Genomic DNA, 14,132 nt, shown 5'->3' with positions numbered 1-14,132 from the left:
GTTTATTGAAGCCGTTAATGTGGATGTCACCGGTATATGCCACCAAAAGCATACATTATTCTCATTTTCAATTATTTTATTCTTAAAACCTTTCAGTTTACTTTAATTTTCTTTTGTTTTTTTTAATACACTTTATTTTATTTTACTTTAATTTATTTTATTTTATATTACTTTACATTATTTTGCTTTTTATTTTTTATTACTTTTGTAATGTTAGTTGAATTTAATTTATTCCATTTTAATTTATCTTATTTTACTATACTTTGTTTTATTTTATTTTAATTCCAATTTAATTTTATTAATGTTTTTGTATTATTTTATTTTACTTGAATTAGTTCATTTGATTTTTTTCAATTTATTTAACTTTATTAAATTTTTTTTTAATTATTATGTTTTTATTTTATTTTATTTTATAATCCATCTCGCCTATTGCCGGAGATTACACATCCCGAATAAAATTTTCAAGTGATTGTGCTCAGGTGGAGCGTAGTCCAAGTTCTACACCCATGCGATTAATATTGTTTAAATATTTAAAAACCTACGAACTATTGCACATGTGCCCATGCCCGCAAGGGCATCTCTCATTAGAGAGTTGACGGGCATGACAACCCTGCGGCCCCTAGTCACGACCCCGCACGGACATCCCTCACTGAGGGGTGCTGGAAGTAACGACTCCACGGCTCCGAAATTTTAGGGAAGAAGAAAACATACAGCTAAAATGCCTAACATGACGGCCGTCATGAATGCATGTCTGAAGGACACAGTTAACCCAGAAGGAAATCTGAGTCGCCAGTGGCACAACAACAACAACACGAAAACCCCAACACTGCGACAAGTGTTTCTCAAGTTAATCTTGGGACCACAAGAGCAGGTCTGTGTATGAGCTGTGGAAATAAATCTGTCCCAGTACAGTTTAAAATTTGCATTTTCCAATATTGCTTTTGGTTCATATTTAAAATACAAGACTTCTTCTTGTAAGGGACGGTGTTTTATCGCAAGTTGTTGGTGGAAGATGGAGGATTTTTGCTTTTTTAACCATAAATTGGGATGGACACCGTGTATTGTTTTTGCCTTCCATTCTGCGATCATTTCTGCTGGGGATTTAACCCCCTCAAGTACTGGGAAGTCCTGCCATACTGCCTCCATTATCTAAGAAAATATGTTCGTAGCTTCGACGTTGGCGAAAAGTGTAGTTAGTTTCGAGGAAGCGACATTCTTTCCTCAGTGCTTTGAGGGTAATGGCTTTGGAACTTAGTAAAAGCGGTGCGTTTCAGCGTTTCAATTCGAAGGATATCTGTATGAGACTATTTTATTACTCCAAACGAGTAAGTCAAAAGAGGTATGGCCCAGGTGTTAAGTGCTTTGCATTTGCTTCCACTGTTCAGACTAGTTTTTAATACAGCTTTCAAATTTGTTAATGAGGCTTGCCTTACTAGTGTGTGGTTGATTCCTTTAAGTTGAAGAAATCCTAAATATTTATAAGATTCGCTGCTATGCAAGTTGTCTATAATAATAGCCTCTAGCCAGATGTATTATTTTGCACTTATCTGTTCCAAATTCCATTCCCACGTCATCTTTTAAAGCTTTAGTGACATCTATTATATCAGCTCATGAAGCTTATGCTTTTTGTTTGCGTAAAGTTTCAAGTCATGAACAAACGGAAGATGGCTGAATGTGTGCTCTCTTATTTCTATTTTGAGTGTAAAGCCCTTTTGCTTATGTGTCAGAGCCTGCTAAGTGGATTGAGACCAATATAAACCATAGGAGGCTTAATGCATCCCCTTGGAATATACCATGCTTGATTGAAATCAGTTTTGAAACAGTTCTATTTAAAACCAGTTTTGTCTTCCACTTGCTCATTATGCGGCCCAAGAGTGCAGCAGTGGCAGCATCGATTTTGTATATTCTTAATATTTCTAATAGGTAATCATACGGCATTGAATCAAAAGCTTTTTTGTAGTCAATAAACGCGACGCTTAAATTTCGCCTTCTTCGCAAAGCTACTCCTGTGGTTACAGTATTTATAATAAGCTGATCTTTACACCCCATTGTGCGCTTCCTGTAACCTTTCTATTCTTCACATAAAATGCTGTTAATTTCACAGTGTTCGTCTACAAGCGCCATTTGAAGATGGTCCTGTGCCACCTCACCGAATTGCTTAATAGGTTTGGCGACAAACGCACCCTGATCTGAGATCTTGTGCTTCTTTGTTGCTTTCTTGTTTTCGTCTTGCGAACGGTTATGTTTTTTCGCTTCTGTCTTTCTGGCGGTTCGGAATGCCAGCCTCCTCTTTGGGATGAGCTTTACCTTCGGTCTCGTTCTTACGAATCCTGCCAAGGATAGCGAGAGACCTCTGGTAGAGTTTATTCCTCGGTTGGCCTTTATTAACGCGCTTTTGCCCCATGACTTTAGCGGATGTTGTCGGTTAATTTATGCTGAGGCCCACAGCTTTACCCTCAACTGTTTTCCGGCTAGAGGCCAGGAGCTCATCTTCCGAGGAAGACCCGATCCCCAGTTTGTCATGGATGACCGATTGTACGTCCTGTCGCTTAGTATGTGTGTCCGTTGCTATAGATGCATTCGTCTGTCTTTCGCCGATATCCGATATTTCTTTTTTATTTTTTTCATTATCTGGTTCGTACGGTCATTTGTCCCGTCCAGGGAGCTGCGCATGTCGCCATGCGCGGTGACCAAAGAGGAATAGGAGCAAATAACCTGTCGACCATAGCAGCGCCCCATACCATGGAAGGCCACCGTTACAACCCGAGGCGGGTGGCTGCGTGTCTCGGTTATATCTGGTGTTATTTTCTTCTTGCTTTTCTTTTCTTACATAATCGTGTTGGAAGTTTGCTTTTTTCTTGTAGTAAGGCTATTTTCGGTAAGCTTCCCATTCAGATGTCTGTATCTTCTTAGAAACTGGTCTGGTATTCTCTCGCGATAGGTCGTCATGTGCTCCGGTTCTTCACAATTTGTAGATATGTAGTAGCAGCGCAGGACATATTCATTCATTTCCGTTGTCCACTGAATACGCTGTCTAACACGGCCTGCTCTTGTGATCCCAAGATTAACTTGAGAAACACTTGTTGCAGTGTTGGGGTTTTCGTGTTGTTGTTGTTGTACCACTGGCGACTCTGCTATCTGATGTCGATGAGCAGAGCCCTCGCCGGCACCATGACTTCTAGCGACACTTGAGCGAATATCCTCACTCGGCTGCAAACATTAGATTTCTCTGTAATGCGGCTCTTCGTTTTTTGAAACGGGTATTTGCATTTTAAACCTTCTGCCAGGTGGTTTACAGATTTCCTTCTGGGTTAACTGTGTCCTTCAGACATGCATTCACACAGCCGGCATGTTAGGTATTTGTAGCGGTATGTTTTCTTCTTCGCTGAATCTTCGGAGCCGTGGAGTCGTTACTTCCAGCACCCCTCAGTGAGGGATGTTCGAGCGGGGTCGTGACTAGGGGCCGCAGGGTTGTCATGCCCGTCAACTCTCTATGAGAGATGCCCTTGCGGGCATTTTATTTATTTTTCTTTTATTTTATTCTACTTGAATTTATTTAATTTTATTAATTCTTTTACATTACTTTATTTTACTTGAACTTATTTTATTTTGTATATTTAAGTTTATTTTATTTTAGTTTTTTAATTTTACTTTAATTTATTATCTCTTATTTTATACTATTTATTTACCTTTATTTTATCTCATTCAGTTTTTTTATATAATTTTATTTTCCTTGAACAAATTTTATTTGATTTATTTTACTAATTTTACTATATTTCGTTTTATTTTATTTTGCTTTAATTTATTTTCTTTTATTTTATTTCATTATATTTTATTTTTTTTTTCTTTTTAAATTGTTCTTGTTTCACTTGAACTTACTGATTTCCTTTTATTTCGCCTTATTTAATTTTATTACTTTTTTTATGTTATTTATTTATTTTTTTTTTTGAATTCTATTTGGTCTTACTTGAGATGATTTAATTTTATTTGTTTTAGTTTACATTTCGATATTTAATTTCTTAAATTTTATTTTACCTATTTTTGTTTTATTTTATCTTCTTTTGTTTTATTTTACTTCACTCAGTTGAATTTTTTTCTGCTTACTTATCTTGGTGATTTTTTTGTTGCGTAAGGAGCAGCTGAAGTAAGTTGTTCCTTTTTTGTTGTAAATCTTTTGGTTTGCGTTGATTCAACGGAGGCGATAAGGATGCAGATTAAAATCAAATGATTTTGTACCCCATTTTCTAGTACTTAGTACACACAAGCAAGCGAATATCTACAGCATGACTCACTATTTGTTTGGCTAATGTTGCATGCCACCGCTACGGGTTGTAAGTATGCATCTCTGAAGTCTCTGGCGTTGCTGGGGGCGAGTTAAGTGCCCACTAATCTGATTACAATATCAACGCGATAAGCATCAATTTGACGGCACTACGCACACCCCCACGCCACACCAAAAGCCAAACAACAAAAACAACGAGAAATCTTTTCTCAATTCAAGAAAAGAGGAAAAAATGCGACCAAAAATTAAGCAAAGATTTAAGTCTTTCAAGTAATGTAAGCAATTAACAAGATCAATGACAACAACAACAAAAATGGCAATATTTTAATCGAGTGACAGCAACACCAGCGCCATGTTGCAACATCGAAACGCTGCAACTTCTTTGCTGCGACTTTGCTGACCTTTAAAACATTATCCCGAAATGTGTTGCGATTATTCACAAAAAAGAAAACAAACAAAACAAAGCAAAAATAAAAAAAGTCTGCATACAGATCCATGCTTAAGTGCCAGTTTAATCTGCGAGCAGCGTGTGTTCTTGTTATGTTGTAGTTGTTGTTGTGTGTAAATAGTAGGAAACATGAGCTGGGACAAGCCGCTTTACAAGATGTTTACATAAATTCCTGAAATGCAAACAACATGCAACATGCAACAAGCGCCACCAACAGTAGCAACAGCAGTAGCCACAGTAACAACAACAGCAAATGACAAGCTTACATTGACAGCAGCCAATGACAAAAGCAACAACATGCACAATAGAGTGCCAATATCGACTCAACCAGCAGCGATAACGTCAACACCAGGTAGTGGCTCCTCCATTTGTACTGCAGTGGCAAGAATGTGCCTACTTAGATGGTGCATATGTATGTATGTATGTATATATATACCGCTATCGCTACTGTAACGGCGTAGGTGGAATCAATGGCGCTGGTGGCGACGGCGACGCGCCAGATAAACATCGCCGACGCTGATCGCGATTTTGGTGATCAACATCGCAATGGGAACATGCAGCCGCCAGCCAATTTTATTATAATTTGAGTCTGTTGCTATTCCTCCTGCTGCTGTTGTTGTTGTTGTATTGGGTTGTGTCTACCCCGTTTTGCTTTTTGCTCAGTTTTCTCACAATTTGATAACTTTTTTCATTTAATATGGTTTTTGCTTCACTGATAGTTGTTGTCGACTTTTTGTAGCTTAACTCGTTGTTTTTGCGCCATATGCGCATCTATTTTGACTAAATTAACATGCGCTGTCACCACAGGTTATGGCAGAGATGTTTTGCTTTAGTAGTTGATTGGAAAGAAGAGAATAAATGGAGTGATCCAAATAAAAGTTCCTTTCTGAATCATTAGTCGAATACCTATAGTTAACTGCTAGTCAGGAGAAATTACCCTTTGGTCAAAGAAATGGAACGCTTCAGTTTTGTAGTCCTTTGGAAAATATTTCCAAAGTGAGAGCTGGATGGCCCATTAGACTGGTTTGCCAATGAAAAACATTCATAGTGCCCTCATTCTATATGTAGATCGAGTGGAAAATTTAACTGCAGAGGCCAACACTGTGTAACTCAAGTTAAGAACAACGACTCGTCATCGATCACAACAAATTAAGATTTCACTCACTAATCTGATGAGATTCGTTACAGGGTTCAGGCTCTATCTTTTTGTCGTCTCTCAAGGTTTTTTAAAACAGGGCATACTGTACCTCTAAATTGGTAGAAAACCCGGATATTCTGGCGAGACACTTGATAAGGTGTTCGAGAATGATATTATAGGATGCGAGATTGCGTCGATTGAAATGGAAAATAAGCCTAACTTTGCCGCGTTGCAATTGCAGAAATAGTTAAGAAGAGTGTCGGCTATCTAGCTTTTATAAACAAAATTAGAGTGAGGTTAGGTCAATGTGAGCAAAGGCAAGGAAAGAGCAAATTTGTTGGTAAGCAAAAATGTGCCAACAAACTCTACAGTTAACGGTATTACGAAATGCAGAATCTACCAATGACGATAAATTCCCAGGTTTGGCCATCCGAGGCAAAATTGTGGTAATCGGGCTGCTCATTTCATTCATATTCTCACACCCGTCCAATCAGTCGTTGTTTAGATGGCAAGGAAGTAAGACGGGCGTAGGCTGTGTTGATTTTTTCTTATATCAGCAATACCATCTCTCAACCCTGCAATTGATTGCCGAGAGGAACAGTTTTGTTCGTTAGTTCCTAAGGCAATTGTTGCGTGCCGTTTGCAGTTGGTAAATCTATCATCCTTGGGAGAAATCCTTTAATAGCGGAATTTGACGAACTAATCCCCGCTGCCACGCCTAAGCCTTTCTAGCATCCTCAGCCTCTTCATAGTGTCGGCTATAACATCGCTTGCCAATGTCCAATTTTCACGGCTTTCACACTTTGCATACTTTGAACGAATGGTTCAGGGGTGCAATTTTCTCCGAATATGCATCGAAGTGTCTTGTCTTTTACTACCAAAACGTGTACTTTCGAAAAACACTTCGCGTACCCTCCGCAGAACTTAACAACTCAATTTTTTATTTTATATTCAACTTTTTTCTTGACACTTCTCCTATTTTCTCTGCGCTTCCTTTTCCAGGTCACTTCCTCGATGACAGCCGCCTCATTGATCATCACAGTGCCGTTACACCTCAGGGTAATCACAGCGCCAGCATGGCGACAGCTGCCACAATTTATGGCCCCAGTGCCGCACTACGTGCCGTTGCCACATCGAATAGCAGTTCACCTGCAGGAGGCGCAGGTAATGGTGTAGGCGGTGGTGGAAGCGGAAGTTTAGTAAGCGGTGCCGGCGGTCTAGGACTTATCGGCTCAGGAAACGGTAATTTGGGTAGCAGCGGTGGTGTTGGTGGTGGCGGTCTCGTTGGGCTTGGCGGTGCGAGTATTGGAGGCATGCCACATCATGCGGCAACAGCTGGCAATCACATGGCTCATCATCATAGCGCTTCAGCGGCGGCTTTGCTGGTTGTACCACAACCGATTAATGCGAGTAAAATGAATGCAGCAATAGGAGGCAGTGGCGGCGGCACGGGCAGAAAATATCAGTGCAAAATGTGTCCCCAGGTGAGTGCAAATGACAAGAAAATTTAGTAATTTTGTTACCAAAGTTAATATGCAAAGTGTTGTGCTACATAAAAACAAACTTTTTTGGGGCAGGAAAAAATATATGTACGTATGCACATATCTTGTGCTGCGCTGCAAATGCAAGTAAAATATGTACGTTTGGAATGGCGTCCATGCTAACACTTTCCGGGAGTATTCTGGTTTTAAGAATTACTGTATTGAAATAAGTGGCATCTTGAGGGCATATGCACCGTATGCACGTGCGCGAAGACTTCTAATTCCTGCTTGGATAAGCTTCATGAATTTTTGCACCTATTTTTACTTTACTTTGCGTCAGCTGGTCAACGAATCAAATGTAATCGATGCTTAAAAATATTTTTTGCCTAATTTCGTGTGAAGATGAACTTAAATTAACTCAACTTAAATGTAACTTTCAAATAAGCGACTGAATACAAAGTAAGAAAGAAGATTATAACAGATCGTAAAAGAAAAGTTTGTCCATGAAGTCCATGAAGAATCCCATACTGTACCTTGACAAGTTTTCATTCACAGTTGGCATTTCGCATAAATGCACAGAAAATAAATTGAAAATGAACACCTTGTCCCTTAAAACGTTATTCAGGGTGATCATTTTAGAGGTATCGGATTTTAAACTGAAATAAAACAGCCGAAATTCAAACTGATTTGATCTTTGAAGAAATATAATGTGTGCCGATAATTCCTCTGGCCCATAGGCCATATAGTCGCACCAAGCGATTGTTTTCATCGGATGTAATGGATGTTCTTGAATGGCTTCAGGTATTGTAACTTTTCAGCCTAAATACGGAAATTTTGTTTGTAAATTTACGTAGCCATTGAGCCAAAAATGGGAATCATTGCAGAACAGTTATGGACACCATAAGTTGGGCAGAGCGCGCGATGAACACTTTGCACAGATCATCAATTTTCGTAAACGTTGTTGAGGAGTAAGTATTTCCATGATGTCAATAAAAACTGGAAAACAAAATGATGTATTTAGTTTGACACAAGTCACGCCTGATCGGAGAAAGTACCTCTAATCTGATCACCCTTTACTTCAAAATCGACGATAGAGAGAATAATTAGGTGGTGCCTATCGTGGTACGGCTACTTTTTCTCTAAGTGAATTTGACAATATAAGCTGATTTGCGTGATGTCTCCTTAGTGCAATTTGTGATCAGTGTGGCCAGATTACCATTTTCGTAGCTTGATTTGGCATTTTGTTTTTGTTCTTTTGCTCAGAGGCTAGAGGTTAATTCTTTCTCCCTGACATTTCTATTTGGGTTGTATAAAAATTTACTTCCTACTGTACCATAAAGCGACATCTTTTATTAGTCTATCCGTCCATCTGCTATGAGTTTCATTGCTCCAGCAGTCTTGCCATAGCCATATGGTTTCGTCCTTAATTTCAAGCTTGCTAACACTTTCTTACATCCACTCGTTCTTTCATGCACACAACTGTTTCCTTTCGGAGGCTAGTAAGTCAATCGGTTTTGAGCCGCTTATCACTTGACCCAGAGCTGACCCTGATACTGTGCCCGTTCGTTTGAGTAATAATATTTGCCATAAAATATGTTCAGTCCTGCCGTAATGAAATTAGTTTTATGATCATGGAAATATTATAAACACAAATTTTAATTTTTCATTCAAAATGGTCACCATTTGTTTTTAAACAAGCCTTCAAAGGATTAGGCCATTCAGCTTTTGCATCATGCACGATTTCCATGGTTATTGACGTCGTTGCTCGAACCAAAGATTGTTTGAGACCCTAAAAAAATTGTGTGCGGTCTTCGACAGGCCATGTTATCCATTTCTGATTAAACTCTAGTCCAATCGATTCAGATCTGGACTTCCAGACGGCCAATCTTCTGGGCTATGAACCCAGGAATATTGTTTTTTAGCCACTGCTGGGTGGTTTTGCCTTATGGGCTGGAGCGGAATTTTACTGAGAGATCCAACGCTCTCCATTGAAGTGAGTACGCCTCAACTGCTACTCCACGCCTTCTAAGACCTCCTCCTGGTACAGTTCTGCCCCGATCTTAACTTCTTTTGAATGAAGAGATGCAACGCCCTTACAAGACACTCCCCACCAAACCATTACGTAGGCTGGATGATGGCCACGTTCAACCCTTAGAACAACATTTTCTGCAAAAATAGCGGAATTTTGTTTTCTACAAACTTGTTCTCGCCGTATGCTTTTAAAATTTGTATTGTATAATATTTCTAGTGACATCATTTACCGATAGGTAAATGTATGTGTTGGAAATGTGAACTAAAACTTAAAGCATAAAAAAATTTCGCTTTGGTTTTATAATAATAATCAGTTCGTGTCTTGAGTGTGCCCAGTGGTCGACCTTTCGCCATAAAAGATCTACATATTTTAGAAGTAGTTAATATTAGTCCGCTGTAATCGATAACCATTCGGGTGTGCGATAACCATCTCCGGCATGAAACAGCAAAATGATAGAACGGTTTTTTCTCTCTCTGCCTCAGGTTGGGAATTGGTTGAAAGTTAATTCTTTCAGTAAATTTTCCGCCTTGCCTTGCCGCCAGACAGAGTCTACACTCTGTCTCATTCGAGAGATGATAATTTAAGTAATAGTGACCTGTCAGAAAACCTACAATTTTCCAGAAGTTTACTTTACGCATGTTATGCAATTCCCTATTGTAGGTAAAAGGTCTTATAAGGCTCTTGGCTTTGCGGAGTTCTTGTGTGGCTGCTTTGGTTTTATGCTATGGTTTCATTATATACATATGTGTATATAATTGGCGCGTACATCCTTTTTGGGTATTTGGCCGAGCTCCTCCTCCTATTTGTGGTGTGCGTCTTGATGTTGTTCCACAAATGGAGGGACCTACAGTTTCAAGCCGACTCCGAACGGCAGATATTTATATGAGGAGCTTTTTCATGGCAGAAAAACACTCGGAGGTTTGCCATTACCTGCCGAGGGGCGACCGCTATCAGAAAAATGTTCTTCTTAATTTTGGCGTTTCACCGAGATTCGAACCAACGTTATCTTTGTGAATTCCGTATGGTAATCACGCACCAACTCATTCGGCTACGGCGGCCGCTATGGTTTCATTACACTGGTAAAAAATTGTTAATACAAAATTCCTTATTGGCGTTTTGAGGCATTTGGCACGTCATATTCGGTCAGAATATAAAAACGTGTTTTTGTTTTTACTAAAGATTCCATTTTTCGCTCTTAAATCGAAAGTGAAACTTCAAAACCGCAATACTCATTTTATTTTAAAATAATTTAAAAAAAGGTGGCAGTACATTTCATTTACAAGGTGGCGCAAAATTGATCATCGGAAGATGTGTCAATCGTATACAAAGAGACAAGCTATGGAACGGGTAAAGATCAAAATAAAAATTTCTAACACTCAATATAATTTTTTTGTTTAGTAAAAAAGTTATTCAAAAGCAAAATTGGCTGATTGTGCACAATTAATTTGCAAAGCGTGGGAAAGTATCCTTTACGGTAGTGACACACGAAATACAAAAACAACAAAAGAAATACGCCTGTTCACAATTAAGTAGTGAACCGAGCCAACCAAGCAGAAGGGATTTCAAGACTGGCTGCAAATATGGTACACAAGTACATGCCACAAACATTCTTGCATACATATGCAACAACAAGCGATTGATATGTGCCTGCGAGCGCATATTTGCCCCTTATGTCCCGTTTAGCACCACTCGGCAGCTTGACCATCTGCAACTCCAATGCTTCTGTGATCTGTTGCACCTGCCAGCTGTTACCACAATCTGTGCTGAAAGCATATCTTTGGCACTACATAGTTTATTACTTATACCTTCGCCCCCTGCCGCACAACAAATGTTATTAGAAGATTTTTTAGTGTTAAAAAAATTTTATTTGGATCTGATCTGAAATAGAAAATTTTTATTGTTGTTAGTTTTTTTAATGGCTATGTGAAAAGTACATGTTGTATTGGGCTTAAAGTGGAAATAATTGTGCTCTGAGAAACTGTTACGAGATCATTCGAAGAAAGCTCATGAACTGATTAAAGCTTCAGGTAGCCTCAGCCACAAAAGGTTTAAACTCTTTTAATGGTTTCAAGGTATTTAGATTTGGTGTTTTTAGCTTATGAGCTCAAAGTCGGTACAACAGCAAAACAAGAAACTAAATGATGGCGATTACTTAGTTGCCGATATTTCGTGGTTCTGCCAATTTTAACACACGGCTGCCTAGTTTGGTGGGAAGCTCTTCAGAAGCGCTCTAATATCACTAAACAGGGGAGAGCGCATAGGACTGCTTGTATGGGCATCACTGCACTTAATGTTGTTTTGCACTTACTTCCCATCGACTTTTACGTTATTTCCATCGCTGCTCAAAGTGCAATCGGGTTAAAAGAAGAGAAAAAGACTGTTGAGCACTTCCTCTATAAGTGTCCGTGCTTGGCAGCTAGATGATTTAGGTTTCTGGGTAATCCTTTCATCAACAGCCTGGGGCAGTGCTCAACATAAATCTCATCAACCTTCTCCATTACGTCAACAGCTCTGGTTAGCTGTAGATATCTGCCCGTTGGAGGTCTCATAATGGTATCAAAACCGCGCTTTAATCCTACTTGGGGAGTGCCAGACTGTCCAACTATTTCACCTACCCACCTACGTAGAATTCATCTTCAGAATCTCTTGGCTGTGTCTTTTGGAAAAAAGCTTACGTTTTTCTGCATTTATCTCGTGAACTTTTTGACGAAAAGCTGGAATTAACGATCATGAAAGCTTAGCTGTGTCCACCAGCGGAATCTGGCGAAATTGTCGAGTATGAATGATGTTGTGTTCCATCAAGGCAACACCAGGCCGGATATACCTACCTATAGTAGGCGACCGCCGTAGCCGAATGGGTTGGTGCGTGACTACCATTCGGAATTCACAGAGAGAACGTTGGTTCGAATTTCGGTGAAACACCAAAATTAAGAAAAACATTTTTCTAATAGCGGTCACCCCTCGGCAGGCAATGCCCAACCTCCGAGTGTATTTCTGCCATGAAAAAGCTCCTCATATATATATCTGCCATTCGGAGTCGGCTTGAAACTGTAGGTTCCTTCATTTGCGGAACAACATCAACATACACAATATATATATACTAGCAAACCCGGCCCCCTTCGCTGGGCACACTGAAATAGAATAGATATGGTTTAGAACAGAAAATATATGATTTTCATATTATTTATTTCTTTATTCTTTATTCAAGCGCTTTGGCATATTTTTTGTTTTTCTATTTGTTTTTGAGTAAATATATCCAAATCAGAAAGAAATATTGACACATTGTAACTCACACTGTCAATTTGACAGTTCAGGTCCGCCCCAAGCGTTAAAAAAGTAAGCGACATTATGGTTGGTTGCCAGTGCTCCGAATTACAACCAAACTTTACGAAACCCATTTTCAATACTTACTTAACAATGTGCGTAAGTTTGGTTTAATTCGGTGCAAAGACACGGCGGGTCCACGTTTTGGCATATATTTCGAGACCCTAGTCATCAATAGGTATGAAAATTACCCATTAAAGCACTTATCAACAGTTTTCATTTGATATCCATATTGTACAAACACATTCTAGGGTCCACGTTTTGGTCTCTATCTCGAGACCCTAGTCACGGGGCGGATGGAAATACTCTGAACTAAAGCATTCACCAATAATAAAAAAAAAAAAAAAAAAAACAACATTTTTCTAATAGCGGTCGCCCCTCGGCAGGCAATGGCAAACCTCCGAGTGTATTTCTGCCATGAAAAAGCTCCTCATAAAAATATCTGCCGTTCGGAGTCGGCTTGAAACTGTAGGTCCCTCCATTTGTGGAACAACACCAAGACGCACACCACAAATAGGAGGAGGAGCTCGGCCAAACACCTAACAGAAGTGTACGCGCCAATTATTTATTTTTTTGTTTTTTTAAAGCATTCACCAACAGCTTGCATTTGATACCCATATTGTACATACACATCCGAAGGTTACCCGGGTCCACGTTTTGACCTATATCTCGAGCCCTATTTCCAAAATAAAATATGATCCATGTTACTCGTGGATGATGTAGCTTTCGAATGGTGAAAGAATTTTTAAAATCGGTCCAGTAGTTTTTGAGCCTGTTCATTACAACCAAACAAACAAAGTTTTCCTCTTTATAATATTAGTATAGATACACATCCGAAGGTTACCCGGGTCCACGTTTTGACCTATATCTCGAGACCCTATCTACCAATAGGTATCCAAACTATACGGAAACCATCTTCAATACCTCCTTAACAATGTGTGTAAGTTTGGTTTAATTCGGTGCAAAGACACGGCGGGTCCACGTTTTGGCATATATTTCCAGATCCTAGTCATCAATAGGTATGAAAATTACCCCGTATTAAAGCACTTATCAACAGCTTTCATTTGATACCCATATTGTACATACACAACCAAACGTTATCCACGTTTTGACCTATATCTCGAGACCCCAGTCACGGAGCGGCATGAAAAATACTCTGTACTAAAGCATTCACCAACAGCTTCAATTTGATATCCATATTGTACAAACACATTCTAGGGTCCACGTTTTGGTCTCTATCTCGAGACCCTAGTCACGGAGCGGCATGAAAAATACTCTGGACTAAAGCATTCACCAACAGCTTCCATTTGATACCCATATTGTACATACACATACATCCGAAGGTTACCCGGGTCTACGTTTTGACCTATATCTCGAGCCCTATTTGCAAAATAAAATATGATCCATGTTACTCGTAGATGATGTAG

General features: G+C 39.3%; 1 protein-coding gene across 1 annotated transcript in view; it reads left to right on the top strand.

Moving 5' to 3' along the window:
- LOC129235517 (zinc finger protein rotund-like) overlaps positions 1-7,722 on the top strand; it is a 104,551-nt gene extending 96,829 nt beyond the window's left edge. Inside the window, exons 5-6 of the mRNA XM_054869404.1 lie at positions 6,871-7,352; positions 7,690-7,722. Coding sequence (XP_054725379.1) covers positions 6,871-7,352; positions 7,690-7,722 — 515 coding nt within the window. The remainder of the gene's footprint in view (positions 1-6,870; positions 7,353-7,689) is intronic.
- Positions 7,723-14,132: the final 6,410 nt, after the last annotated feature.

This window comes from Anastrepha obliqua, chromosome 1 (assembly GCF_027943255.1).
Source record: "Anastrepha obliqua isolate idAnaObli1 chromosome 1, idAnaObli1_1.0, whole genome shotgun sequence".
NCBI classification, from domain to species: Eukaryota; Metazoa; Arthropoda; class Insecta; order Diptera; family Tephritidae; genus Anastrepha; species Anastrepha obliqua.
Note: the sequence above shows the minus strand (reverse complement) of the source record. Positions and strands in the feature narration are given on the sequence as shown.